Raw genomic sequence first — 27,574 nt, forward strand, 5'->3', positions numbered from 1 at the left:
CCACAGGGCTGGAAAAAGGTCAGTTTTCATTCCAATCCCAAAGAAAGGCAAGGCCAAAGAATGCTCAAACTACCACACAATTGCACTCATCTCACACGCTAGGAAAGTAATGCTCAAAATTCTCCAAGCCAGGCTTCAGCAATATGTGAACTGTGAACTTCCAGATGTTCAAGCTGGTTTTAGAAAAGGCAGAAGAACCAGAGATCAAATTGCCAACATCCGCTGGATCATCGAAAAAGCAAGAGAGTTCCAGAAAAACATCTATTTCTGCTTTATTGACTATGCCAAAGCCTTTGACTGTGTGGATCACAATAAACTGTGGAAAATTCTGAAAGAGATGGGAATACCAGACCACCTGATCCGCCTCTTGAGAAACCTGTATGCAGGTCTGGAAGCAACAATTAGAACTGGACATGGAACAACAGACTGGTTCCAAATAGGAAAAGGAGTATGTCAAGGCTATATATTGTCACCCTGCTTATTTAACTTTTATGCAGAGTATAATGAGAAACGTTGGGCTGGAGGAACCACAAGCTGGAATCAAGATTGCTGGGAGAAATATCAATAACCTCAGATATCCAGATGACACCACCCTTATGGCAGAAAGCGAAGAAGAACAAAAAGCCTCTTGATGAAAGTGAAAGTGGAGAGTGAAAAAGTTGGCTTAAAGCTCAACATTCAGAAAACGAAGATCATGGCATCTGGTCCCATCACTTCATGGCAGATAGATGGGGAAACAGTGGAAACAGTGTCAGACTTTATTTTTCTGGGCTCCAAAATAACTGCAGATGGTGATTGCAGCCATGAAATTAAAAGGCGCTTACTCCTTGGAAGGAAAGTTATGACCAACCTAGACAGCATATTGAAAAGCAGAGACATTACTTTGCCAACCAAGGTCCGTCTAGTCAAGGCTATGGTTTTTCCAGTGGTCATGTATGGATGTGAGAGTTGGACTATAAAGAAAGCTGAGCGCAGAAGAATTGATGCTTTTGAACTGTGGTGTTGGAGAAGACTCTTGAGAGTCCCTTGGACTGCAAAGAGATCCAACCAGTCCATCCTAAAGGAGATCAGTCCTGGGTGTTCACTGGAAGGACTGAAACTGCAATACTTTGGCCAACTGATGCAAAAAGCTGACTCATTGGAAAAGACCCTGATGCTGGGAAAGATTGAGGGCAGAAGGAGAAGGGGACAACAGAGGATGAGATGTTTGGATGGCATCATCAACTCAGTGGACATGGGTTTGGGTGGACTCCAGGAGTTGGTGATGGACAGGGAGGCCTGGCGTGCTGCGGTTCATGGGGTCACGTAGAGTTGGACACAACTGAGAGACTGAACTGAATAATAATAACAACATTTATTGAGTGCTCTACTAAATGCTAGCATGCTGGCACTGTGCTAAATGGTTTCCATACTGTAGACAAGACTACAGTAAGCACTCTGAAATCCTAGAGGAACTTCCCACACCTTTTCCCCGAATCAGCCTGGACGACCACTCAGTGGCCAGCTTGGATTTCACTACAAATGCTGGAAGAAAGCATTCGAGTTCCTGCTCACCCAGAGAGACAGGTGAACACCAGCCTGCTTGGTGTCTCCAGCTTAGAACACGTAAGCAGGGCTCCGGTTACTGACAAGCCAAGGCAGGGCCCTGCCTGGAAGCTGCCTTTGATTGAAATCAACTGCTCAGCCTGGAATCAATCAAGGTTTCTCTGTACAAGCCAGAAAGGACCTAGGAGCATTACAGCTTTTGTTTTCCTTCTTAAGCCACAGGAATTATTGGAGAAAGTCCACAGACTACTGACTTTAAGTGATTTTAGGTCTGGTAGAAAAAAACAAAACAAAACAGTTCTTTAGGTAGAGAACAGAGTGTTCATCAGAGAAATCTCTGTCTCTCTCTTCCTTCTCAAGTTCAGGACATCTGTTATCTGCTGCAAGCTGTGGACCCTAAGCATTGACATTATTTGAGTTTGCATTAATCATTTTAATCCTTATTTATTATGGAGCACATTGCCAAAGCAAAACGAAACTCTATAAATTTCAGCTCTACCACAGAGGAATGAAAGGTCAGTTTACCCAGGTCCACATCTAGTTGAAAAAAATCTAAAGCATAAATCTTACCTAAATATACCAGTTAGGTACATCTCCCCTGCATTCCTGAAAAATGTTACCTTAATGTAACCATTGCAGACAAAGGGCTTTAGAGAAACAAGAGGTATGCCCGAAATTAAAGCATCTCATTGGAGGGTTTGTTGAATTGGAGGGAAATTTCTCCATGGACAGGATTATTAGAGCAAAACACTTAACAGGAGTTACACCAGGCTCATGGTTTCGTGCACCCCAACAGAAATAGGAACAGCCATAACATGATTCTTTTGGAGATTTGTATTTCACCAATGGCCTTCAAACACATCATGACATTGAAACTTCATGAGCAATTCGTATGAAGAAAGCAAGGCATTTTCCTTCTCTGGGTAAGAACTTGAGGCCCTAGGAGATTAAATGATGTGCCTGTAATCAGTTACAGCAGTCAGATGGGCTATCAACTTTCTTTGCACAGTTTCAATGTGCCAGCCACTGTGGTAATCACTTTACATGAGAGCCTCTCTGTCCCTTGCAACAATCCTTTCTCACTAAACAATGAAGTTCAGAGAGGTTCAATAACTTGCCCAAGCTCATAAAGCACAGAGAGTCTGATTTAGTCTATGTTTTTCTTTGCAGTTGATGGTGCTTCCCAGTTAGATGTACAGAGCAAGGTTTTGAAAACCAGGACTTCTAACCCCAAATGTTACCTCCTCCATGAAGTACGCCCTGACCACCACTCTCACCTGCCCCATATTGAGTGCAACTGTTCTACCGTAATCAGTTATTGCACTCTCTCACTCTACTTTCACTCTATCATAAATGTTTGTCATTTTACTAATTTCATGTACCTTTGGGTCCCTGATAAGCTTGGGCCATCTCTTAAGTTTATAACTCTATAAATTAGATCTTATTTGTAAACCAGAAGGCACAGTACATGCTTGGCGAATGACTAAATGGAGAAACAAAATCCAATGTTTTCTTATCATGTGTCTGAGAATTACAAAGTGTGCCATGCGTTCCTTTTAGACTATTAGAAAAGTTGGTCTGAATTGTCATTCTTGGAACAAATCCTTTTTAAAAATCTACAACAAGGACAGGGAAATTATCACTATGATGAGGTTCCTATCATGTAATGCAGTCCAAATTTTGATAATACAGGACTTTCTGAAGATTTACGCATAAACTTTTCAAAGCTGTATAAAAGACATCTTTAGTTACAGGAGTCTACATGCTCTCTGCAAATAATGTTCGTTCTATGGTCTTCACCTCCAACCCAAATTCTTCCCTGTGACATGTATTCTTTCCTTAATTTCAGCCATGAGTGCGGGAAGATACCAGTTGACATTGGCCTTGTGCAGTGTCTTTTGCAAAAGAGGGCACTGGGCTTGCCCTTACTGACTCAAATGCCAATGGAATCAAGAGAGAAGACTCAGAATCTAGCTGGGGTGGTTCAGATTCCACAGGGGAGTGAAATGTGAAGATGGCCATGTCCTCAACTTCTTTTCTGTGACTTTTTTTGTCTTTGTCCTTTCTTCTTGTTAATTTGCCAAAGTATCTGAATTCATTTCTCTTTCACCATATTACAGAGTCCTTGGCTACAGTGAGAGGTGAATCAGGAGGGCGGGCATCCTCACTTGCGTGGGTTTAAGGTAGTGCTGAAGGGATGGGCATGGCTCCAGCTCTCTGGGCCCTTCCTCATGTTCAGGGAGGCCTTGATCAGACACTGGTGGCTGATGACTACTCTGTCTTCTAAGAAAATGAGGGTCGGATCTGGATTCAAAGCTATTCAAATGCTGAACTCTGCTTAACAAAATGACTAACCTACTCATATTATAGTTAGGAAAAAAATCAATAGTTAAAAAAAAAATCCTTGGCATTCTCCTTACATTATGCTAATGGGAATCTGGCACTTATAAAATGCTCGGGGTCAGCAGTATGTTTCTACTCGAACAAACACAGTCAGGAAAAACAACTATCAACTTAATCAGGACTTTGTCAAGAAAGCAGAACACATCCCCAACAACATATTCCCATCACCCAGCCTAACTTTTGACCAACATCAACTTGCCCAGTGGGAAACAGCAATAATATCTTTACATTCTTCTAAATTTCAATTAATTAAAACTGCATCCATCTCAGCTCTCACTGAGTATTTCACCCTCTTGTACATATCAAGAAGAGGCAAATCACAAGAAAGCAACGAACTTCTGAGATTTCCTCTGCAAAGTATTTTTTTCCAGTGCTATATACTTGCTTCTTGCTTCAGAACACACTCAACCAACTCCACACCTGCCCTTTCTGATCCTTAGCCAACAAGTATAGTTTTGTGCAATCTCTAGAAACTTTTAAGCAAAAACCCAGAAAATTAAAAATGTATGTTTTATGTAAAGATTTAGATACTGGAAGTTCTTCTAAACATAACACTTCATTGATGGGTAGTACAGAAATCATAACAATCTGGGCCTTAAAGTTAAGGCTTTAAGGAGATTATTTATAATGAGCTGGATTAAGGCCAAGCGAGGGAAGAAGTCTCAAAGGAGAGGCATCACAAAGCCAGATAGCCAGAGAACTCAGCATAGCCTAGGCTATGTTCTCCTAAGAAAGCGAGAGCAAGCAGCCAGCTCTCTGAATGGTCTAGGAGCCATTTTTTCTAGTTATGACTAAAGCAAACCTAAGGCTTTCTGAGAAAGCCTCTTAATTTCTGTTAGATCACTTCACTTCCATTCAGCTGAGGTTAAAACATACCGAAACAGACTGGAAGAACATTCACCTTTTCAGAAACTGTTCCCAGAAAGAAGGATGCTCTTCTCCACACAATGAAATAAATAAAAAGGCACAGCAAATACCAGAGTTGTGAATTTAAAAGGTGGACTAACAACTGTAAAAAAAAGTCACACAAGCATCCCCTTACCTGTTTTGACATTGATGGCAAAAAAGTTCTGAGGATTCCCGCTTGTAATCCTGTAGGTCAGTTTTTCATTGGAACTAGAGTCAGGGTCCTCAGCCTGGATCTGAATGACAGATACATCCTTTGGAGAGTTTTCCATGACAACAGGATAATAAATAGGTTCCGAGGTCAGCGGGGCGTTGTCATTCACGTCTTCAATTTCAATGTAGACCTCAATAGTGGAATAGAGTGGAACAACACCCCTATCTGTGGCGTACACGGTCAGCCAGTACGACCCCGTTGTCTCTCGATCAAGAATGTCTGCTGTAGAGATGACTCCTACGAGAGAGTAGGGAAAGAGTGACTGAGAGAGCAAACCGGGAAGAGACTAAGGCAATCATTCCCAATAGAGAAGGGCTGTGCTAAGTAATAATGGCAAATGAAAAAAAATACAAAATCAAGATGTTTCTCTTTACATCAAAACATTATTTTCCGCAAAACTATACTAACTAGTTCATCCACCATTTGAGACGTATAATCATATTCACAAATACTTTATTTGAATTTCCAGCATGGACAAAACACATACACACACAAGACAGCTGGGAGCAATGGGAAGAGAGTGGGAAGAGGGCAAAACACTTCCCATTATCCCTGGGAAATCTGTGCACAATCACACCAATATTCCCATTTACCCTAAGGTTGCATTGATTTCTTATGCAACCAAAAGCTTTCCCAGGACACAATATTTTATCTGTTCATTCACAAAAGTGAAAAAGACCTTTTAAGTGTTCTTTAGCCTATTGGGATGGAAACTGCTTTGCATGCAAAAATATAAGCCTCCTTGATGCAATTCCCCTACAAATCAAATGTCACAGTTATTCCAAAAGAATCAGAGAAGACACCGTAATCCATACCAACATACTTTCTGCATGAGCTCTAGGTCCCTCAAGAACTCTACAGAGGGCCCTTAATAAACTCTGAGCCACACTGAGGGATATTCATGGACAAGCATTTTAAATTAGGAGCAGAAAAATGCCCAGCCTGCTCCTTCCCACCTTTCTCATTTCAGGGTTGAAACAAGCGCCAAACAGGAAATCAAACATGTGCCAGAAAAGTCAAAGGAAAACACAGTGTTCTTGACTATCATTACAGCCCTCGCCCAAAGCACCAAAGCTGCAGAAACTTACCGCGAGAACTCTTAAGTACTTACCACTGTGATGGGAAAACTCTGGGGCTCAGCTTATAAAAGCTCTAAAAGTAATTAGGATACTCATGAAAAGCATGGAATTCCTATAAACTGTTATACTGCAAAAAACATCCATGGACGGGGTGAAGAAGCAGTTCTCCAGTTCTGGCCTGAATCTTCTATCCTTGGTTCTCTTGTCGGAGTTTTGACCATATTAGGCGCATAATCTGGCCTATAGATTTTGACTAAGCAAACTGCCAAGTGTATCACCTGGGAGGGAGGAGAGCATCTGTCCAGAAACAGGCCAGAAGAGAGCTGCCTAAAATTCAAAACAGCTAAGTGATTCAAAGGGAGATTGTACAACTGATGTTGAAGTTTTAGGTCTAAAGTTATCCACCAAAGAACCATGCAAACTTTATAATTCTCTCATAAATGAGGGCTGCTACTGCTAAGTCACTTTAGTTGTGTCCGACTCTGTGCGACCCCATAGACGGCAGCCCACCAGGTTCCCCAGTCCCTGGGATTTTCCAGGCAAAAACACTGGAGTTGGTTGCCATTTCCTTCTCCAATGCATGAAAGTTAAAAGTGAAAGTGAAGTTACTCAGTCGTGTCCAACTCCTAGCAACCCCATGGACTGCAGCCCACCAGGCTCCTCCATCCATGGGATTTTCCAGGCAAGAGTGCTGGAGTGGGGTGCCACTGCCTTCTCCATAAATGAGGGCATTAAGTCTCAAATGTGAGTATGTAACATGTTTCAGGTTGCATGGCTAATTGGAGAACCCAGGTCTGCCTGCCTTGAATGTTCCACTTTGAAATCCAGACTCCACTACTTGCCACCTCTTTGACCTTGTACAATGTGTTTAAACCCAGCAAGCCTAGTTTTATCACCCCTATCTCAGTGCCATGATGATCATTAATTAAATGCATGTCGAGTGTTTGGCACAAAGTTTGCAACATATTATAGTGTTAATAGATGCTGAGTATATGTTAAACCAAGATGAATCAAAATAAGTACCCCAAAACCTTGCAAATAGTAGCCAAACCCCAAAGTAAGGGTGAGGAGAGAAGGTGAGAAGTTTGGGATGAAAAGTCTTGTTAGATATTATTTTAATCTCCAGTCATGTGGCATATTGTTGCTTGGTCTTTGTGACTGCCCATGATACCTTTTCATGAAAATATCTGGCTGGTTTGGGGAATAGCCAAGTTAGTCCATTAAAAAGAAAACTTAATTTAACAAGGAACAAAATCAAAGAAGTTAGGTCAGCTTTGTCTGTATCTTGCCTGATCACCCACCATGCATGTGCTCACATGCACAGACAGCAAGCATGCATCTGCATACACACACACACACACAGATATGTAGTCACAAAATTGGTCTGTGGTCCCTGGAAATCACTTAAAGCTCTCTTCTTGCACCTGTCAAACTGGGAGATGGTGTATTACTGGCTTTGGACATTTAGGTGATTTTGAAAAGTTCTTGGATGAAAGGCACCCACTAATGTAAATTAAAATATATGGGTGAATTTTTCCTCTATTTTTTTAATGAAACATCAGACATGTCCTCTAGAAGTTAGAATTCTCTCTCATTAATATGAAATATGTTTATGGCTATTTACTCATTAAGTAGAAGTGCAAATGAGTATCTTGGAACACAGTGTTCAGGCATCATTCCTGATTCAAAAATCTGAGGACAAAAAGAAAATAATGACTGTGAAATGTGTTGACAATTATTTTAAGATTCATCCAAGGCTCCATATTAACCATATTAAGCAACTAATGCCCAGCAATAGCATTTCCTCACTTTCTTCAGTGTTTCACAGCTAATTATGATCCACATGGTCACAATTAAAAAATGGAAATCCACATGAGCTTTTCTATCAAGCAAAAACTCACTTCTGAGGTTTCCAAAGACTGCCAAAACCATATAACCCCATTGCTTTTTTTATTACTACCATGCATTCCTTTTAACTTTTTTTCAATTGAGGTATAATTGGCATACAATAACTAAACACATTCAAAGAAAACAATTTGTAAGTTTTGATACCCTTGAACCATCACCACCATCAAGACAACAAATACAATCATTATTTCCAAAAGTATTCTTCATCCCATTTTTAATCTAATTAAAATGTTCTCAGATTTTGCCTACCCCTCCTCCCCATGTAACAGATTAGCATCTGGTCCCATGAACTCATGGAAACAGAGGGGAGAAAGTGGAAGCAGTAACAGATTTTATTTTCTTGGGCTCCAAAATCACTATGGACAGTGACTGCAGCCATGAATTTCCTCTAGAGAAAAGCTAGGATGAACCTAGACAGCATGTTACAAAGCAGAGACATCACTTTATTTATGAAGGTCCATATAGTCAAGGCTATGGTTTTTCCAGTAGTCATGTACGGATGTGAGAGTTGGACTATAAAGAAAGCTGAGCGCCAAAGAATTGATGCTTTTGAACTGTGGTGTTGGAGAAGACTCTTGAGAGTCCCTTGGACTGCAAGGAGATTCAATCAGTCCATCCTAAAGGAAATCAGTCCTGAATATTTATTGGAAGAACTGATGCTGAAGCTGAAGCTCCAATACTTTGGCCACATGATGCAAAGAGCTGACTTATTGGAAAAGACCCTGATGCTGGGAAAGATTGAGGGCAGGTGGAGAAGGGGATGACAGAGGATAAGATGGTTGGATGGCATCACCAACTCAATGGACATGAGTCTGAGCAAACTCCAGGAGACAGTGAAGGATAGGGGAGCCTGGCGTGCTGCAGTCCATGAGGTTGCAAAGAGTTGGACAAGACTGAGTGACTGAAGAACAATTAAAACAAAAATAAAGCATCTACAGTGACCTTCTAGAAGCAAGTTTCTGGGGGTGCTGCTCAGTAGAGAGGACTCAGGTAGAATATCCCAAATGCAGATACATCCTTCCCCTCACGTTTCACCTATCACAGAAATACACAACATAGACCCTACTGAGGTACCCAACTTTATGTTGATATTTATTAAGATGCTCATTAAAAAGTTCTTTAGAAATACAGTTGGGATTTTTTTATACTCTTTGAGATATGCTTAGGTTTATAAAATTTTTCTCCATCTATTTCTTCTTACTGTATAATAAAGGCAGACTGGAATTATTTGGGTAACAATATTTAATAGTATAAGCAGGTACATAAACTGTATTTATTTATTTATTAGAACTGTGCACACTTTGAAATGGAATAAGTTGATCCCAGCATGAAGCACGTGCCAGCTATAGTTGTTCTTTCTTTTTGACAAACAAATTATTAAAAAAAACACTATATATACCTTGTTCTTATCAACTAAGCTCTGAATATTGGAAATGAGGGGAAAAATTCATGGAGTTGTTCAAAGCAGATGACTATCACAGGCTGGGTTACTCAACTCATCATTTTCCAGCCGTATCTCCATATGGAGCAACCAAGGTGTCAAATGATATCTTGCCCCAGAAAAATGACACCCAAACATCCATAACTACTCTAAAAAAAAATTGTCAACAAATGGTTTAGGGAATGCTTTGGTGGCCATGTGCCTAAATAACATGATGAAGACCCCTCTTCCAGGAAAAGTATTATAGATTTTGAGGCAGTTAAACACACACACACACACACACACAAACCTTTAAAAACACCCTGGCAGTATATTCTTTGTAAATACTTCTAATAGAGGTTTACCTGTTTCCTTGTGCAGATATATATCTTTAATTCTTATTCCCAGTTAGTCAAAATATTAACTCCCAATTCTCAGTGCACTTACATTTTGTAAAACTTCTTATTCTGAAATAATTATAAACTAATAGGAAGGAACAAAGAAATGAACTAGAGTTCCTGGGCAACCTTCACCCAGCTTCCCCAGTGTTAACGTTAAGTGTATTTTTAAATTGCTTATTTCTTCAAGAATCAAACACTTACTACTTTTATATCTGAGAGAACATGGAATTCTTTCATGGGCTTCATAATCCCTTTTAGCCAACCCTTGCTTGCCTTTATTTAAGAGGATCACACAGATAACTATTTTTCTTTCTTTTCCTATTCATCCCTAGACTTGTATAAAGCTCTTATGGCCTTAGGAAGGATCACTGTTCTGAGCCGCATGTGGTGATAATTAGGGCAAGAACGGGGATTTTATCCTCATAGCTCAACCCAGGTCACTCCATTCACACCCATGGTCATCCCTATAACCTTTACCACTCTGAAACAGACTAAAATCAACCGCAATCAGCTAAAATGGGAGGAGCCAAGAGGCACAAATCAATTGTGGGAGGACAGAATCTTAAAACAGGTATTCAAAATGCTTCAGATACATTTTAGTATATACATACTACACACGCATATACTTTAATACACTTTATATGTCACATATTTGACACATAATATATTTAAACATATGCTTTAAAGCACTTTTAAAAGTGAAAATTTTAAGCGAATCACCCAGCTAATTGAGTGGCAGAGTCGGGTCTGGAATCTGGAGCTGTGAACCCGAGCACACTCTCTTTTCATTACTGGAGCTGCCTGCTGATCTACCCGCATGTGCCCATTATCATGAAAAAGAAGGCAATCCCGTGCCCCAGCATCCCTCACAGTGGGTTGGTATCAGCTCTTTGGTAGCAGGAAATTCAATAGTTTCCTTGCTTCCCTCTATTTAAGTTGTTTTAATATATTATTCTGAATCCATTTTTATATCTCCTCAGAAGATCCTCAGTTGCTGGAATGGTTGGAGACCAGGAGAACTGGAAGACAACTTCTTCCTTAAATACCCCATCACCCCTCTGCTTTTGTACAAAGGCGTCTGCACTCACTGCTCCTTCAGTCCCTGCCTCTGGGAACCAAACCATCTTCTCTGTTCCTTAAGGAAGTTTCAGATTCAGAGAACACCCTCCCCCAGCCAGCCAGGTTCTGGGGCGTCCCCCTCTGCTTTTACTTTGTCCCTTTACCAATCTACTACGACCTCCCTATGAATACAGAGCATTCTGTCTTGTTTTTCGATATTCTAGGATGGTGGCTAGAAATTTGGAACACTGTAAATGTTGGATAAATAAATGAAGGATAACATCACAACATTTGGTAAATGCAAGTAAGTTGGGATGTCTGGCTCTTTACAGACAAGCACTCTGAGGAATAGCTTCATTTGAAAAAAAACAAAACTGAGTCATCTCGCCATCCTGTGATCACTAGGCAAAGTAAAGTGGGATAGACTGAGCCTGTCATCCGTTTTAGATTTCTCTAATGTACATGCAGAGTTACCTAGCTCTGAAAGTCAACTCTCAATCTGTGAACTATCCTATTTGATAACTTTTTTTAAAAAAATTTTATTTATTTTAATTGGAGGATAGGTACTTTACAATATTATGATGGCTTTTGCCATACATCAACACGAATCAGCCACAGGTATACACATGTCCCCCCATCCTGAATTCCCCTCCCACCTTCCTTCCCACCCCACCCCTTCAGGTGTCACAGAGCGCCAGCTCTGGGTGCCCTGAGGATAAGACAGTTTTCTTAGAAAACGTGCAGTTTTGAGTTGTCCCTTTACTACCAAGAATGTGGATGGTGCCACGGTATTGTCTTCAAGGCTTGAAGCCAAGATGCAGCTTCATGAAGACATCAGTTGATTTTATCATTCACTTACACACTGCACTATACACAGATTCGCACCACAGACAGCCGGAGTTAAAGCCCCGGGCCCCAGATAGAGAGCCCTCAAGGCTCACTAGCTCACTGGCCGCTCCTCCGCTGATTCTCATCCACCCGACACTTTTGTTCTACTCTGTTCCCTCCTCTTCATACCAACTCCTGTTGAGATATCTTTCATCTTTGCAGAAGAAGAAAAAGCCACAGCACAGTTGCAGGAAACAATTATGTCCTGAAATGTAAGCCGCCTTCATTCCCTGTTATTTCACAAGGCTCAAGGCTGGAGAGCAGCACATGAAATTAAGGCAAAAGACCACAGGCTGATTTCAAGCTTTTGTTTGGAGTTAATGAAAATGGACAGCTCTTCTCATCTGTTTAGGACCCACAAATTTTAAAACTTAGCTGCCTGCTCAAAAGCCTCCCAGGAAGTTCTATGAACTCAGTACTAACATACGCTTGGTATTTTTTTTTTTAAGACAAACTTTTCAGGACCAGTTTTGAATGGACTGAAAATGTATACCTGTTCTCTCTCTACAGTAAATCTGGTCTGTGTAGCTAGCACCAGATGCCAACAGCCTGAAAACAGGAAGTGGACAGAGGACCAATCTGTAGCAACACATCCAGCTCTCTTTGTTTTTTCTTTTCTTTTCTGTATCCCAGATTGTTCCCAGCCTCAGATCCTTTCTGTGCTAATTTGCATACCACCCCTAAACACAATGACTGGATTCACACAGTCAAGTAGAAAGGAAGGTTGAAATTTAAACCAGGAGAAAATGATTTCAGGAAATATATGAAATAAAGTCAAGAGTTAGTTTTGTTAAGTGTCTAAATGCACAGAGTTTATTTCACAAAAAGCAGTAATTCGCTGGATTTTTTCGAAGAAATGAGCACACACCTCAGCATAAAGCATTTTGGTTATATACACAGAAATATTTCCTGGTAGCAATGGAGAGGAACAAAGAAACGGGTCTATGGGGGAAGCTGGAGTTCCTATCTATTCCCATGCTTCAGTAACAGGAGACAGAGCAACAGAGAGGGAGAGACAGGGAGAAAGAAAGAAAAGAAAGGGGGAGGAGGGAAGAAGGAAGGAAGGAAAGAAGAAAGAAAAAGAGAAAAAGAAAGAGGCAATCTTTTGCCTAGCAGAAACTTTTGGAGCATTCAAATTGGTTACTAGGTAAATCTTTGTGTTGAAAATAAAAAGATTTCATTGTAGAAGAAAATATGAAAAATAAAGGCATTTTTAAAACACCCATTATTTCATGACCCAAAGATAATAACTGTTAATGTCGTTGATGTATTGCCTTTGCTCTAGATTATTTTCTCCCAAAGCAGAATATTTCTCAGGAATTGTGGATCCTCACTCATTATCATCTACTAAACAGCTTCCCATACCAATACCTGTAGTTCTATACATTTTGCTTTTAATGGTTGTGTGGTAATGCCCACTTGCCCACTAGCCAACTAACAAAAAATATAAGCTCCCTCCGTGAGAGAGTTTTCTCTGTTGCATCACTGTTGTCTACCCTAGAGAAATGGCTAGTACACACTAGATGTTCATTAAATACCTGTTGAAATACTCACACAATGTTTATCGTTTATTTAATGAAGCCCCTTTGCTAAGTCATTTAATAGGTTATATTTTATTTTTTGCTATTGTTAATATAACTCATACTTAGATGAATAACCTTGCATCTACGTCTTTTTTCACGTATTTCTTAGAATAAATTTCTAGAGAGAGAAATAATGAGTCAAAGGGTCTTATATTTTTAAATGCATTTGAGTCAACTGTCTTCTAAAAAGTCTACACTACTTATAATGTCACCAGCATTTTCTGACCACATTTTTTACTAAATCTTCAAAAAATCTGTATTATTGTTAATGGAAAAAAAATCTGCAATGTACTTTCTATAGAGCTAACAGCTGACCTTATAAAACCCTTTAAATCATTCCTCACTGTATTTTAACCATTCGACTCAATAACCAAATGCCATGTTTTTGTGGTGAGACGAAACACTGTTGACAGCAAGATGGTGCTAAACATTTTATTGTAAAGAAAGACTTTATATGAGGCACACCTTTAATGAAATTAACCTCTGTCCACAAAAACAAATTCTTCAGCTTTAAAAAGTGCAGTAGTATTTTTAAATGAAATGTCAGAGCATAACCTTTAGCTCTTCAAGAAAGAACACTAGATATCAGTCATACTTTAATCCAATATTTAGGATTATCTACTATCAACTTAACTTAGCACGAAGGACAAAGGGCACCTGGGTTCTCTGAGCAGACTAGCTCTATAAAAGTCTTCATTTGGACTGGAATTTTTTTTTTTTTTTCCCTCCCAGGTTCACTGTGATACAATTGACATACATCCCAGTATACGTTTAAGGTTGTACTTTACTGTACTGTATGGCATATTTTCTTTACTCACATATACTGTGAAATGTTTTCCACAGTAAGTTTAATTAGCATCCACGATCTCATATGGTATATACAAAAAAAAAAAAAAAAAAAAAAATCTGGGACTGGGAATTTAAGTTTTGCTTAGAAAAGCCTTTTCACTTCCAAGAAGTTAGACTAGACTTAAAGAAAGATCTCCTGAACCAAAATGTCTGGGCTAATGCTTTAAAGTGTGTGCTACAGACATATTCACAAAAGCTCTTGTGTTTAAAGCAATGCAGGGTGGTACAAAGTTCACTCTTAAAACTGGGACTGCACCACTTGAACTTTATGGAAATTTTCACTTTTGGAAAACTTCTTCTCCAAGTTAAAGGGAACACTTCTTCCTTTTTCTTTTATTCTATATCAGAATATGGCAACTAAAAGTCACATTGTACTCACCCAGATACAAGGCTCTTATCTACCACTCCACAGGGAGCTTCCCAGGTGGCACCAGTGGTAAAGAATCCACTTGCCAATGCAGGAGACATGGGTTCAATCCCTAGGTCAGGATAGAGGAGCCCGGTGGGCTACAGTCTAGAGGGTTGCAGAGCTGGACATGACTAAGCACTGTTATACCATTCCATAAAGAGCAAAAGCCTTCAGAAACTTCTTAATAAAATAATGAAAGCATACAGCTCCCTTATTCTTTTTCTCAAGTGAATGCACTCTGACTTTCACAGCTGAGTGGATATTTACCAAGAAAATATTTTTACTGAAGTTGCAGAGATAACTGCATATATGATACCCCAAAAAGCTGAAATGATCTCCTTGGCAAAAACACACTCTAGGTGATGGAAGTGAAGCATAGAGTAAACACAGGAAGCTGGATTGGAGTCTAAGTTTAGTATTGTGGTTGCTTTTTCCCGAATGTGATTGAAAACTTATAACTACGTTTATTATGACAAGTTTATAAAAGCTTATCTAGGAGAAAAACAGCCTCCAGAACTTGTGTCTTCTTTCATCCTTTCAGGTTAAATCTCACTAGATTGCTTTTTCCTTTAACCAGTTTTGCTGAAACTACACAGACAATGCCATACTTAGGTAATTAAGTTAGGCTGATTAGGTTATAGGGACTATACATGCACATGAATAAAATCCTTGAAACCACCTTACCTTTCTTTACAGTGGAAACAATAAACTCTTTGCTTTCCTATTTATAACCAAATAAGCACCTACAATAGCCTAGAGAAACCAGGGCCCAGAGGAGAGAAGTGTCTGGTTTCAGCTAATTGAGTTTCTCCCATTCTCATCTTCTACAGATTCCTGGGATTGTTTTCCAATTTTCATTCGCATTTCATCCCATTAAACGGTTCTAACCTCTGACACGTGCACGCCACCCTGGATTCATCTTCTATTCATAACTGGGATGAAATGTGCCCACTTGCTCTGTGGACAGTACCAGAGGCACTGACAAGACAGAGATAAATACTCAGGCTGTTAGGCCAGCTTTTGAGAAGAAAACAAAAGCAGACCCCTCGTCTAGATGGAGTCCTTAACATCAGTGTGCACAGGCACAAGGCTTGCATTTTTGATAAACATGTAGCTGTTGACTTGCAGGAAGAAGAAAAGAAGAAGAAAAAAAGACTGCTATTAAGCCTAGTGTGTTGTTACCATGCTGATATATTTAAAAGTGCTTAGTGATTCTAAGCTATGCAAATAGCAATACAGGTAAATGTTAGTTTTAGGACAAATTATTGAGATTTGTGAACAAATTGCTATGCCGTTTTCTCAACATGAAGATGAAAAATCATGTTGAATTTTCTCCCCTTTGTAAGAACATTAATTAAGATACTGCCCATACTGTGATGCAAGTAATATGCAAGGAATCAGAAACAACTATTTTAGAAACTCTAAAAATAAAGCAGTAATAACGTGACCTCTGCATTACTGTGAAAATTCAAGATAATTTGAAAATTATTTTATTATATTCTGTTAACACACTGATTAAGACATGTATGTGAATGGCTCCCAAGAACGGTTCTGAAGTTAGGTATAGACAGTGTATGTACATTACTGATAAATTTCCAGTATCCAAAGAAAGTTGAATCACTGACATTAAAATGTGTAAGACTGGTATTTGGGAGGTATCCCTCAACAAATGTGGCTACAAGTTAAACTTAGGGTAGTTCCTTGTCAGATACTAGGAACACAGGAGGATCAAAGAGCAGAGAGGAGGGAAGTTCAGAAAGGAGGCTCTGAGCTGTCATGGCCTTCACTGCCCTCCCTTCCTCCTTTCATGTGTCTACACTGCATAGTCCAACAGAGCTGAAATCCCAGGTCCCTAAGGAAGGCTGCAACAGCAAAGGACAGCATGGGAACTGTGATATTAAAGAGGATGCAGGAATAAAACGAGAACAGCTAAAAAAAGAAAGAGGATGCAGGGAAAAAGAAATACCATATGGTATTACTTATACGTGGAATTTAACATGTGACACAAATACACTTAGCTATGAAACACAAACTGACACAAAGACACAGAGAACAGACTTGTGATTGCCAAGAGGGAGAGTTGGAGGGGGACAGATTGGGAATTTGGGATTAGCAGATGCAAAGTATTACCTAGAGAATGGATAAACAGCAAGGTCCTAATTGGGGGATTAATATAACAAAGAATTCATGTATATGTAGAACTGAATCCCTTTCCTGTACAATAGAAACTAACACAACATTGTAAATCAACTATCTGTCAATAAAATAAATTAAAAAAAAAACTAAAATAGAATGCAGGAATAACCCTGGATTTTCAGGAGATCATCCTGGACTGCAGGTTGCCTACAGAATTTTTGTATTGGGGTCCATCAGATCAGATCAGATCAGATCAGTCGCTCAGTCATGTCGGACTCTTTGCGACCCCATGAATCGCAGCACGCCAAGCCTCCCTGTCCATCACCAACTCCCAGAGTTCACTGAGACTCACATCCATCGAGTCAGTGATGCCATCCAGCCATCTCATCCTTTGTCGTCCCCTTCTCCTCCTGCCCCCAATCCCTGCCAGCATCAGAGTCTTTTCCAATGAGTCAACTCTTCGCATGAGGTGACCAAAGTACTGGAGTTTCAGCTTTAGCATCATTCCTTCCAAAGAAATCCCAGGGCTGATCGCCTTCAGAATGGACTGGTTGGATCTCCTTGCAGTCCAAGGGACTCTCAAGAGTCTTCTCCAATACCACAGTTCAAAAGCATCTGGCCTGCTATTTGCTCAAAGTCTTAGGCATGCTCTGTAGTTACAGAAGCACTTGCCTTTTTGAGGAGCAGATTTCATGTCAGGTGACCTTAATTCTGGACTTAGTGCCTATCTCCGCATTAGACTATACTACTCCCCAGGGCAGAGAGGGTCCTTCCTGTCTTCCTTCACACAGATCCCAGCACCTCCAGAGCCCCTGACGCTTTGTGCACAAAATGCTTGGACATTAAATATGTGTTGAACGAGTGAACAGTGTTTCTATTTCCAATGGAGTTTTGATGGCTGTGCAGAAAGAACCCAGCCGAGAATTATTATAATTCCATTAACAAGTCCAACATATGGCAACGTGCTAAAAAGGAAAAAAAAAAAAAAAGCAACCTAGTTAGCCCCAGGAGACTGGAAACAGGAAGAGCTGCTGAAAGAAAGTTTAATTAAGATGGCAGGAGGCCCCACTGCGAACATCTAATCTTCCCCGGTTGGCACAGTCTTCCATAACCCACGTGAGGCTGCAGGAGGTGTAGGTGGGTGAGCCTGCCCCACTGTGGAGACAGCCAGAGAGGGCAGTGACCGCGCCGGCACAGACTGGACGTCCTGCTTCAGCTCCTTCTGAGTGCAGCCTGTGTACGACCAGGAGCTGGGACCGGCGGCGTAAACAGACACCCCAAGTCCCGCGTCACCTGTAGCGTCTGCTCAGCCTCCAGCAGAAAGTCTCTAAGTTAAAGGCCAGTTGCAGAGGGCGGAGCAGCCAGAGCCATCCTCTTCTGCAGAGGGCTGAGAGCCCTGGCCCAGGGAGACCCAGTGAGGAGAGAAGCGGGCGGCCCTCCCACACCGGAAGTCGAGTCTCCCGCACCGGAAGTCGGTCCGCAGCCGCAGCCAGCGCACCATGACCATCTCTGCCACCCCATCTCCTTCCCCTGCACCCACCCATCTGCACACTCCAGACACCTCAAAATCGCTCACATAGGCCCCTTGGCCTGGAAGAACAGCCTCCCACCTTGGACACACAGACTCAGCGCTTCCTGCTTTGTGAAGTCAGTAACTCCCAACCCAGACTTGGCCACTTACTCTCCCACTGTATTTATGGCCGCCGTTACTATGGCATTGAAGACACCATTTTGCAGTTTTCCTTGTATGTCTGACACCTCAACGAGGGGTCTTAAAGGGGGCCAGTGTCTTATTTATCTTCTGCTTGCTCGGTCCCTGACACACAGAATCACTCAGCCATTGCGAACTGGATGAAAGGGAAACCCATTCCTGAGCTGCAGCCATTCGCAGAAAGGTTCTGGTGGGGAATGTGCCAACAGGTAAATCTTGTCTGGAAGATCGTAAAGTCCAGGATAAGGGGATAACTGTTCTTGTGCAAAGAGAAATTATAGCAAGGAAGGGGAGGCAAATGTGTAATATATTTATTCATAACCAGTTCAAGGAATGCTTCAAAGACATGCCGACACAGGATTTTTAAACCAGCTATAAAAATGCTTTATTTTTAGTGAGTAGAGCTGATCAGTCCTTTGCTCGGTTTCTTGCAGAGAACCAATATTAAATTCCTAAGGAACAGTTGTTCACAACCAGTTGATCTTTGGAATACCTAACTTCTGTTTTTGTTATCCAACCAAAGCCCTGAGCAGAGACCAGAAAGGTTTCAAATGCCCATTAAATAAATGGTCATATTCGCTGGGAAGCATCCAGAAGAAATGGGTGGAAAAAAAATCACTAAAATGAGTTAGACCTTCTCCCTCCATGCCCAAGTCTGAGCACTGACCTCCCAAGAAGTCTGGCTCGTTCCTGGAGTCTGGGCGGTCTCTTGGCTCTTACATTGTATTTTTCATGGCACAACTGGCTTTTGTGTATGATCGGAATCTGACAGCTATGGCTGTTCTAAAATGAAAAACTACAACTATTTAGCTTCCATTATATATAATTCACAATCTCTGATGGAAATGTTCAAGTCACTTAGGACTCTGATTAGGAACCATGTATCTGTTTTAATTCAGATGACAGCAGTAATTCATTTGGACAACATGATTCATATAATGTGCTTCTCCTTCACTGTAACCTTTGCATTATAAAATGACACTGTTTCATGAGACCACCTCGAAAGAGTAAGAAGCAAAGCCTTTTACATATAAGAGTCTTATTACTTATCCAATGTATAGAATTTTTTATTCCTACAGGAAAAGAACAAGTGTGTATTATTTTTTTATTTTAATTGGTAATGATCACTGAGGTAAGATCAGTTTAGTAAGTCCAATCTGTGTATTTTTTAAATGAAATATAATAGGAGGGAAAATCAGTGTTGTGTATAATAAGGGCAAATAGTACTTTGTAGAACTTATATGTGTGAGAATGACAGAGAGAGTACAGTGGGCTATGATACAAAATGCATTTAAATGCACTTTTTACTGAGGGTGATGACCAAAAAAAGGCTGAAAATGGCTGATAATTGACTGTGAATGGAAGTCTCTCAGTCGTGTCTGACTCTTTGCAACCACATAAACTATACAGTCCATGGAATTCTCCAGGCCAGAATACTGGAGTAGGTAACCTTTCTCTTCTCCAGGGGATCTTCCCCACCCAGGGATCAAACCCAGGTCTCCTGCATTGCAGGCAGATTCTTTACCAGTTGAGCCACCAGGGAAGCCCTATAAATTGACTGTGCTGCTGCTGCTGCTAAGTCGCTTCAATCGTGTCCCGACTCTGTGCGACCCCATAGACGGCAGCTCACCAGGCTCCCCCGTCCCTGGGATTCTCCAGGCAAGAACACTGGAGTGGGTTGCCATTTCCTCCTCCAATGCATGAAAGTGAAAAGTTAAAGTGAAGTCGCTCAGTCGTGTCTAACCCTCAGTGATCCCATGGACTGCAGCCTTCCAGGCTCCTCCGTCCATGGGATTTTCCAGGCAAGAGTACTGGAATGGGGTGCCATTGCCTTCTCTGATAAATTGACTATAAATGACCCTAATTTTGAAGTCAGGAAGCATAGTGAAAATTCAGGTAAAAAGTCTTGATTTTATCTCTGTCATTTATTAGTGATGTGCCCTTGTGCAAATAACAACTTCTCTGCTTGTTTCCTTACCTATAAAATAGGGATGGCACCTCATAAAGTTACTTGAGTTTTAAAGAATATAAATGTGTTTAATTCACTATTATAATAATGGTAGGAAACACAGATTGTTTACTATTTAAAATGCCTAGCACAGTATAATAATATGTGCAGTATATAATAATTATGCCTAGCACAGGCATAATAAAATGCCTATTATGCCTGGTACATAATAGAAAGTGTGAAAGTGCTAGTCACTCAGTCATGTCCTACTCTTTGCAACCTGATGGACTGTAGCCTGCTACGCGCCTCTGTCCACAGAATTCTCCAGGCAAAAATACTGGAGTGTGTAGCCATTCCCTTCTCCAGAGGCTCTTCATGACCCAGGGATTGAACCTGGGTCTTCTACATTGCAGGCAGACTCTTTATGGTCTGAGCCACTAGGGTATGTAATAAGTACTCTTTAAATGCTAGTAATTATTGTTTTTATATTTTTAAAGTATTACTATTGTTTTATAAGGCAATATGTATTTTATGATCATGTGTTGTCTAAAATAGCATCACCAGCTCAATGTACATGAATTTGAGTAAACTGTGGGAGATGAGAAGATAAAGGAGCCTGGCATGCAGAGTCCATGGGTTGCAGAGTCAGGCATGACTTTGCGACTGAAGAACAACAACAAAAATTGCCTAAAATGCAAGAATCAAGTATTACATTCCAAGTTCAATGGACATAACTAGGCAAACAAGACTGGCACTCTTGTCATTGCCATGCTTTCTGATTCAAATCTCTTGACATTCAGCTGAAAATTTAGCTAATAACTCATTATTTAACCCTGGCTAACAATAGCAAGAAATTGAGAACTGAACATTACATTAGCATTTCATCAGCTGAAATTAAACTCACTGGTCAGACTAAAGCAAAGAAGCAGAGTAGGTATATAAGGTTAGAGCGATGCCAGCTGCCTTTGATGGAGTCCTGACTGTACCGTAGCACTTATTCACAGGTGCCATATTAAACCCATTTTAGAGATGAGAAAACAGGTTTGAAAGTTTTGCAATGATGTTTGCAAGGTCATATCATTGTAAGTGAGAGAATCATGCTTTGCTTTCATGTCTGGCGCATGTTGAGAATCTCAACACAGGAAGAACATCACAGTCATCAAATTCACACATCCCCTGTGGCAGGTGAAGGCTCACTACATTCATGAGCTCCCTCTTCCCGAGCCCTTCTGCTCCATCGATAGGCAGATGTAACTGATAGAAAGCTCCTTCTCATATCGGACCCGCATATTTGCCTGCCTACACTTTCCACCCACTGGAACACTACGGAATACATATTCAGCCTCTTCTATTTCACATAACTGAATACAATGAACGAATCTATCTCCTCTCTGTCTTCTCTTCTCTGGAGTCAACATTCCTAGTTGTCTTTGGATTTCACTCTTATAAGATGGCTTTTACCCATTCTTCACATGCTGTTCATCTACTGCCCTAGATGGTACTCAATCTGAAAACACCCTGTAATGCACTATGCCCAATGCACGAAGCCTGCCCAGAGTACTGGAAAACTGGTTCATTTAAAACCACACTTGGGCATCACTGTACTTGGAGGCCATGTTAAGCTAAATAGAAACAAACTACATCACAATTTCATCTCCAGGTTTTGGTCACCTAAAGAGTCAATTCAAATGAATTTCCAGGTCATGCTTCCACCCTTCATTTCTCCAACCACACTTCTGAACCTCAATGAAAGTTTTATTTTCATCCCTGTAATATTTCCTTGCCTTGCTTTTGGCCCAGCTTTTCGGCCTAGAGAGGTCATTTCAATTCTTAATTCTGTCTTTCATAAAATTAACTCATTCTCAGGAGTATATCACATGCAAATGTAAAAAGTATGTGGTTACGTTAAACCGCTGTAAGTTGACGGCCGAGACGAGCAGATGGGAATGTATGTATACAACCACAAAAGCACCCATTTTTGCTCCTCTCATTAAATCTTGAGCTCACGTGCTCCTGAGCCCTGCGCCCTCTCCTTTCACTACATTGTGTGGGCACAAAGGTCACCATATTCATTTTGACTGAATGATTATTAATTTGCACATGTCAAAACTCACTGCTAGAATTGATGATAAGCCAAGAGGCAGGAGAGGAAATAAAACACCACACATCTGAAGTGCGGGTTCAAAGGCAAGGACTGGCATGTGTTGCTTCCCTGAACCCAATCAGTCAGAGATGTGACAGAAAGTGGAAATCCATACGAGAAAGGAATCCGGCAGAAAGACAAAGAAGAGAGAGACAGGAAGAAAACACACATATGCACGTACCTACATATACACACACACTCACACACACAGAGAACTGACTGGTGAAATTTAGTTACTAGAAGGCTTTCACACATGAATACTGCCATTTAATGGCATTAGATCCTTGACTTTGTATTACTATTAATAGACAGCCTATTAGGGCCTTGCTATTTACAGGTTTCCACAGGGCAACATGATTTCCCAGTAGTATATTACCATTAATTGGTAAAAGGCACTCTAGGAATATCAGTCTAAGACAATAGCTCAGCCACAATTAAAACAGAATTGCATTTGCTGACCTAGACGACAAAGCCAAGTGTGCCTGGGAAATTCTCTGCAATATTTTACAACCTGAACTAATTAAAGATCACATTTTCCATACAGCCAGAGAGCAAACACGAGAAATACCCCTCAGCCGAAGACTTTCTAGTTTGATGGTTACTATAATGAGTTCAGTCCCAAAGGGACAAGACAATAGAAAGACGCTTCTGTCTGAAGGTTGTGGCGTGAAACTCAGAAATCCCTTAATTTTAGAGCAATTCTTTCTTGTGTAGTATCAACTTCATCCAAAGCCCCACAGTCCATTTCTTTTCCTACAGTGAACACAGGGAATGTAGCGGGGAAATGCATTGCATTGTAGCCTGCTAAATTTCTCAGATTTAATGTTGACAAAGATTAAGAATAGCATATCACCATTGCCAGACTGTGTGGTGGATGAGTTTCCATTATTAACTTACGGGAGCCTTCCCTCATCTAAAACAGGCAGCAGACTAAACCTGTTTTTACTATATGATTAAAGTATCTTTACACAGGCAGCCCAAGGTGCCCCAAGTTATTGCTCTATAGCCTGGAGGTAAATTAAGGTGATCCTTTTCCTTTTCCCCATCTCTAATAGGATTGTACATTCTGCTTCTGGCAAACCGGTCACACTATTACCTACTGCAGAAACCTCATTTCTGAATGCTGATGTGTCTTCTGTCACATTGGGCTTGAAAAAAAATACCTCTTACTACTTTGTTCTGATAAAGGGGAATCTTGCAAGAGGGATGCTTTCTGGGAGGGAAAGCAAAACACAAAAGAAAAATGCACATTATGCACTTAATGTGAATTACCAGATGTCATGATCTGAAAACATTTCATCTTGTTTTTCCTTCTTCAAATTCCTTTTACAGTCAGTCTAATCCTGACGGCCAGCATTTTAGAGCATCAGTGCCATCGCGGTAGGTGCAGATTATTTTTCATCTCCAACATAAATCTGTTCTTAGAAGAAAAAAGTACCTTCTGATAATAAGATATTTAAAATTAAATGCAATAACTTATTCTAAACCAATGCTCTATGACCCAATACAAATCTTCGAGAATTGATCCTTAAAGGAAAAAACATCAATATGTAATGTGTGTGATTAGTCTTAGCATTTTAGTGTCAATAAGCCCTGAAAATTCTAGCCAACAAGTATTTATTGAACATGTACTATGCTTCATAAATTTTCTCAATCTGTGGATACAGCATGGAATGTGAAAGCCCAAAGAGAATTAAAAGCACTTTCCATTTCACAATATTATTTAAGCTTTCTCTAACATAACATAGGCCTCAGTACAATTCCAATCTGAATTTCAAAAATTTCTACATCAGATGCTTGACATACGTAAAGGCAATGGATGTTTTGCACTAACACTCCAAGTCTCAGAAGCTGTTATAGGTTCCTTGACTTCTATGCTATCACATTTTTTGATAAAGGTCACGTTTCTGATGTGTTCCCTCCCAACACGAGTAAATAACTGCTTTCTAAGTTTTTTAAGATTTAGTATTTCACATGACAGTCATTTCCAATAAGGCAATCAAAGCTTTGCTCATGTACAAGATGACTCAAAGTGTCACAGAGAACAGCAAAGCCAAGTTCAGATGTGAGTACTGAGGAGTCAGGCAGGCTCACTCACCCTGCAAATCCCTTGTTTCCATGTAGCACTCCAAAGCCAGGAGATTCCAACTGGATTCTCAGCAAAATTAGGAATTGCTCATATCAGGTACCCTCAAAGCAGTGCTTGAATAATCAAAACCGCTGGTGTTATATCTTTGATGATTAAAGGTATACTCTGCTGAGTACTGTGTAGCAAGATTTCATTTGCTGGTCACTTAGAGTTAACATTTGGATGGTAGAAGACATTTGCACATAAAATGCGATAAATACGTGGTCCTGAGCTGCCACTCAGGGGATCATCTTAAGTGACTGGGTCAGCTCGTACCATATGGAGACTTGGCCAGTTCCTTACCTGCCTCCCTGCCTCACCCCCTCCCCGAGCAGAATCAGTCACTCCATCTACTAGATTTCCAAAATAAATTTTCTGTGTCATTAATAAAGCACTCAAGGCTTCCCAGGTCCATGGAGTGGCAAAGGGCCGGACATGACTTAGCGACTAAACAGCAGCAGCAATGAAGCACTCACGTGCTAAACAGCAATTATCCCTTTTAATGTATCTATTCAAGACCCTAGGACATGTAGTAGTCACTTCTGTATCAAAAAGAGAATAGGTCTTCAACAATTGTTTACTAAATGAATGACACCAAAATATCCTTTGTAAGTATGCCTGCACTGAAGATGAGCAGTCTTGCAAAGTTGCACCGAATTGCAGAACAGTAGAGAAGGGTAAATTCTGAGAAACCCTTCAGTCCACCTTGGCTTTTAAGCAAGACCTTACAAAAAGACCCAAAACTGCATTCCTTTATGCAGTATCCTTGTCAGGTTGATCGAAGGCTTCTAACCAACTTAAACTGTGTCACCTTGATAATTGCTAGATGATGTCATATCATAAAATCTTGAAGACAGACCTGGGTCAAGGTCTGACTCTGTCATGAACCAGCTGTGTGACCTTGCACCAATGATTAAACTTCTCAAGAGCCTCCGCTTCCTCCTTTGTAAAATCAAGCTGAGAATGGCACCTACTTCACAGAAGAGTTGAGCAAGAAATGTATATGGCAGAGTTGCATTGACTTTAGTTTCTATTTGTATCAAGTTTTCCATTCTAAAATGATATGTCCCCACCCAAAAGTTCTGCACTAGGCACCTGCTGGTGCTATTTTAAAATGCCTAGATATTAACCTTGATTTGAATCCTTTTACCAAAAATAACCCTCTTGGGGCACTTCCCTGGTGGTCCAGTGGCTAAGAATCCACCTGGCAATGCAGGGGACATGGGTTCGATCCCTAGTCTGGGAAGACCCCACATGCCTTGGGGCACCAAGCCTGTGTGCCACGACTACACAAGCTCAAGCATCTGGAGCCTGTACCCTGTAAAGAGAGAGGCTACTGCAAGGAGAAGTCCGTGCCCTGTGACAGATCAGCCCTGCTCACCCACCTGGAGAAAAGCCCAGGCAGCAACGAAGACCCAGCACTGCTCAAATAAATAAATAAAAATTTAAAAATAATCCTCCTAAGAGAGTTTCACTTAAAAAAAATCTGCTCAGACCTCAATTAAGTGCCAGGCAGCAGGGAGACAGCTGTGGTCACTTCTCTGATGGAGTAAAAAGACTAAGAGGGGATGGAAACCAAACCCACCATGATGGAAAATTGTGATGAAGTGTGTCACACATCAAGTTCGTAAGGAATGGGAATCCCAGGGACCTAAGGAAACAGGTAGCAGAGGTGCAGACTGGGCTACAGAATTCCAGAAACTCTGGGCAAATTCAACTGAACTCCATCACCAAAGTCAGGTTCAGTCAGTTCTAATGAGGAGGATGAACCTAGAGACTTATACAGTGTGAAGTGAGCCAGAAAGAGAGAAACACGTATTGTATATTAATGCATATATATGGAATCTAGAAAGATGGTGCTGATGAACCTATTTGCAGGGCAACATGGAGACACGGACGTAGAGAATAGGCTTGTGGCCACAGTTGGGGTGGGAGAAGACGGTGCGGACTGAGAGAGCAGCGTGGGAACATGACATCACCATGCATAAAACAGCCAGCCAGCAGGGAGCTGCTGTGTGACGCAGGGAGCTCACATCTGGTGCTCTGTGACCACCTGGAGGGGTGGGGGGAGGAGGTGGGACAGAGGTGCAAGAGGGAGGAGACAGATGTACACCTGTAGCTGATTCATGCTGACCACGGTAGAAACCAACACACTATTATAAAGCAACTATCCTCCAATTAAAAATAAGTAAATTAAAACAAAACAAAACACTTTTCCCAAGTAAATAGGCTAAACAAAGGGCGTCTTGTGGCATGTGTTTAAGTAATCCCAGGGAAGGGGTGGAGGATGCAGTGCGCATGTGTGATTCACCCGATGATTATCACCTGCCACCATGAATGCTCTGCAAATATTAGCACTTCGTGGCTCTGGAGTGTTGCCTTCTCTGGCTCTCTCCAACAGCACAGGAGGGTTTCTTCAAACCCTGCTCTCAGAAAGTAAAATTTAATGGCAACCCACTCCAGTGTTCTTGCCTGAAGAATCCCATGAACGGAGAAGCCTGGTAGGCTGCAGTCCATGGGGTCGCACAGAGTCGGACACGACTGAAGCGACTTAGCAGCAGCAGCAGCCCTCTTTTTCTAAAGCAGTTTGCAAACCTAATACCTTTGGGCTAGATGCTGAACTCTTTCCTTCCTTACACTCAACAAGGAATCGGCAAGTGTCTGCTGTGTGCCCATCCCCACTCTAGAGAAAGGAGCACCCGCATGAGCAGAGCAGAGGCCCTGCACTCATAGGCACAGCCTAGGGGCCTCTGACAGGTGGCCATGGAGTATGAGAGATATGGTGGGAATTCTGTGCAAGGGAAAGCGGCACACATGGGCATGCTGTGGACTCCAACTCCAGCA

The 27,574-nt window shown here is 41.0% G+C and overlaps 1 protein-coding gene across 1 annotated transcript in view; it reads right to left on the bottom strand.

Moving 5' to 3' along the window:
- FAT3 (FAT atypical cadherin 3) overlaps positions 1-27,574 on the bottom strand; it is a 688,930-nt gene that overhangs the window by 455,390 nt on the left and 205,966 nt on the right. Inside the window, exon 3 of the mRNA XM_044943370.2 lies at positions 4,991-5,305. Within this exon, the coding sequence (XP_044799305.2) occupies positions 4,991-5,305 (315 nt within the window). The remainder of the gene's footprint in view (positions 1-4,990; positions 5,306-27,574) is intronic.

This window comes from Bubalus bubalis, chromosome 5 (assembly GCF_019923935.1).
Source record: "Bubalus bubalis isolate 160015118507 breed Murrah chromosome 5, NDDB_SH_1, whole genome shotgun sequence".
Classification (NCBI taxonomy): domain Eukaryota; kingdom Metazoa; phylum Chordata; class Mammalia; order Artiodactyla; family Bovidae; genus Bubalus; species Bubalus bubalis.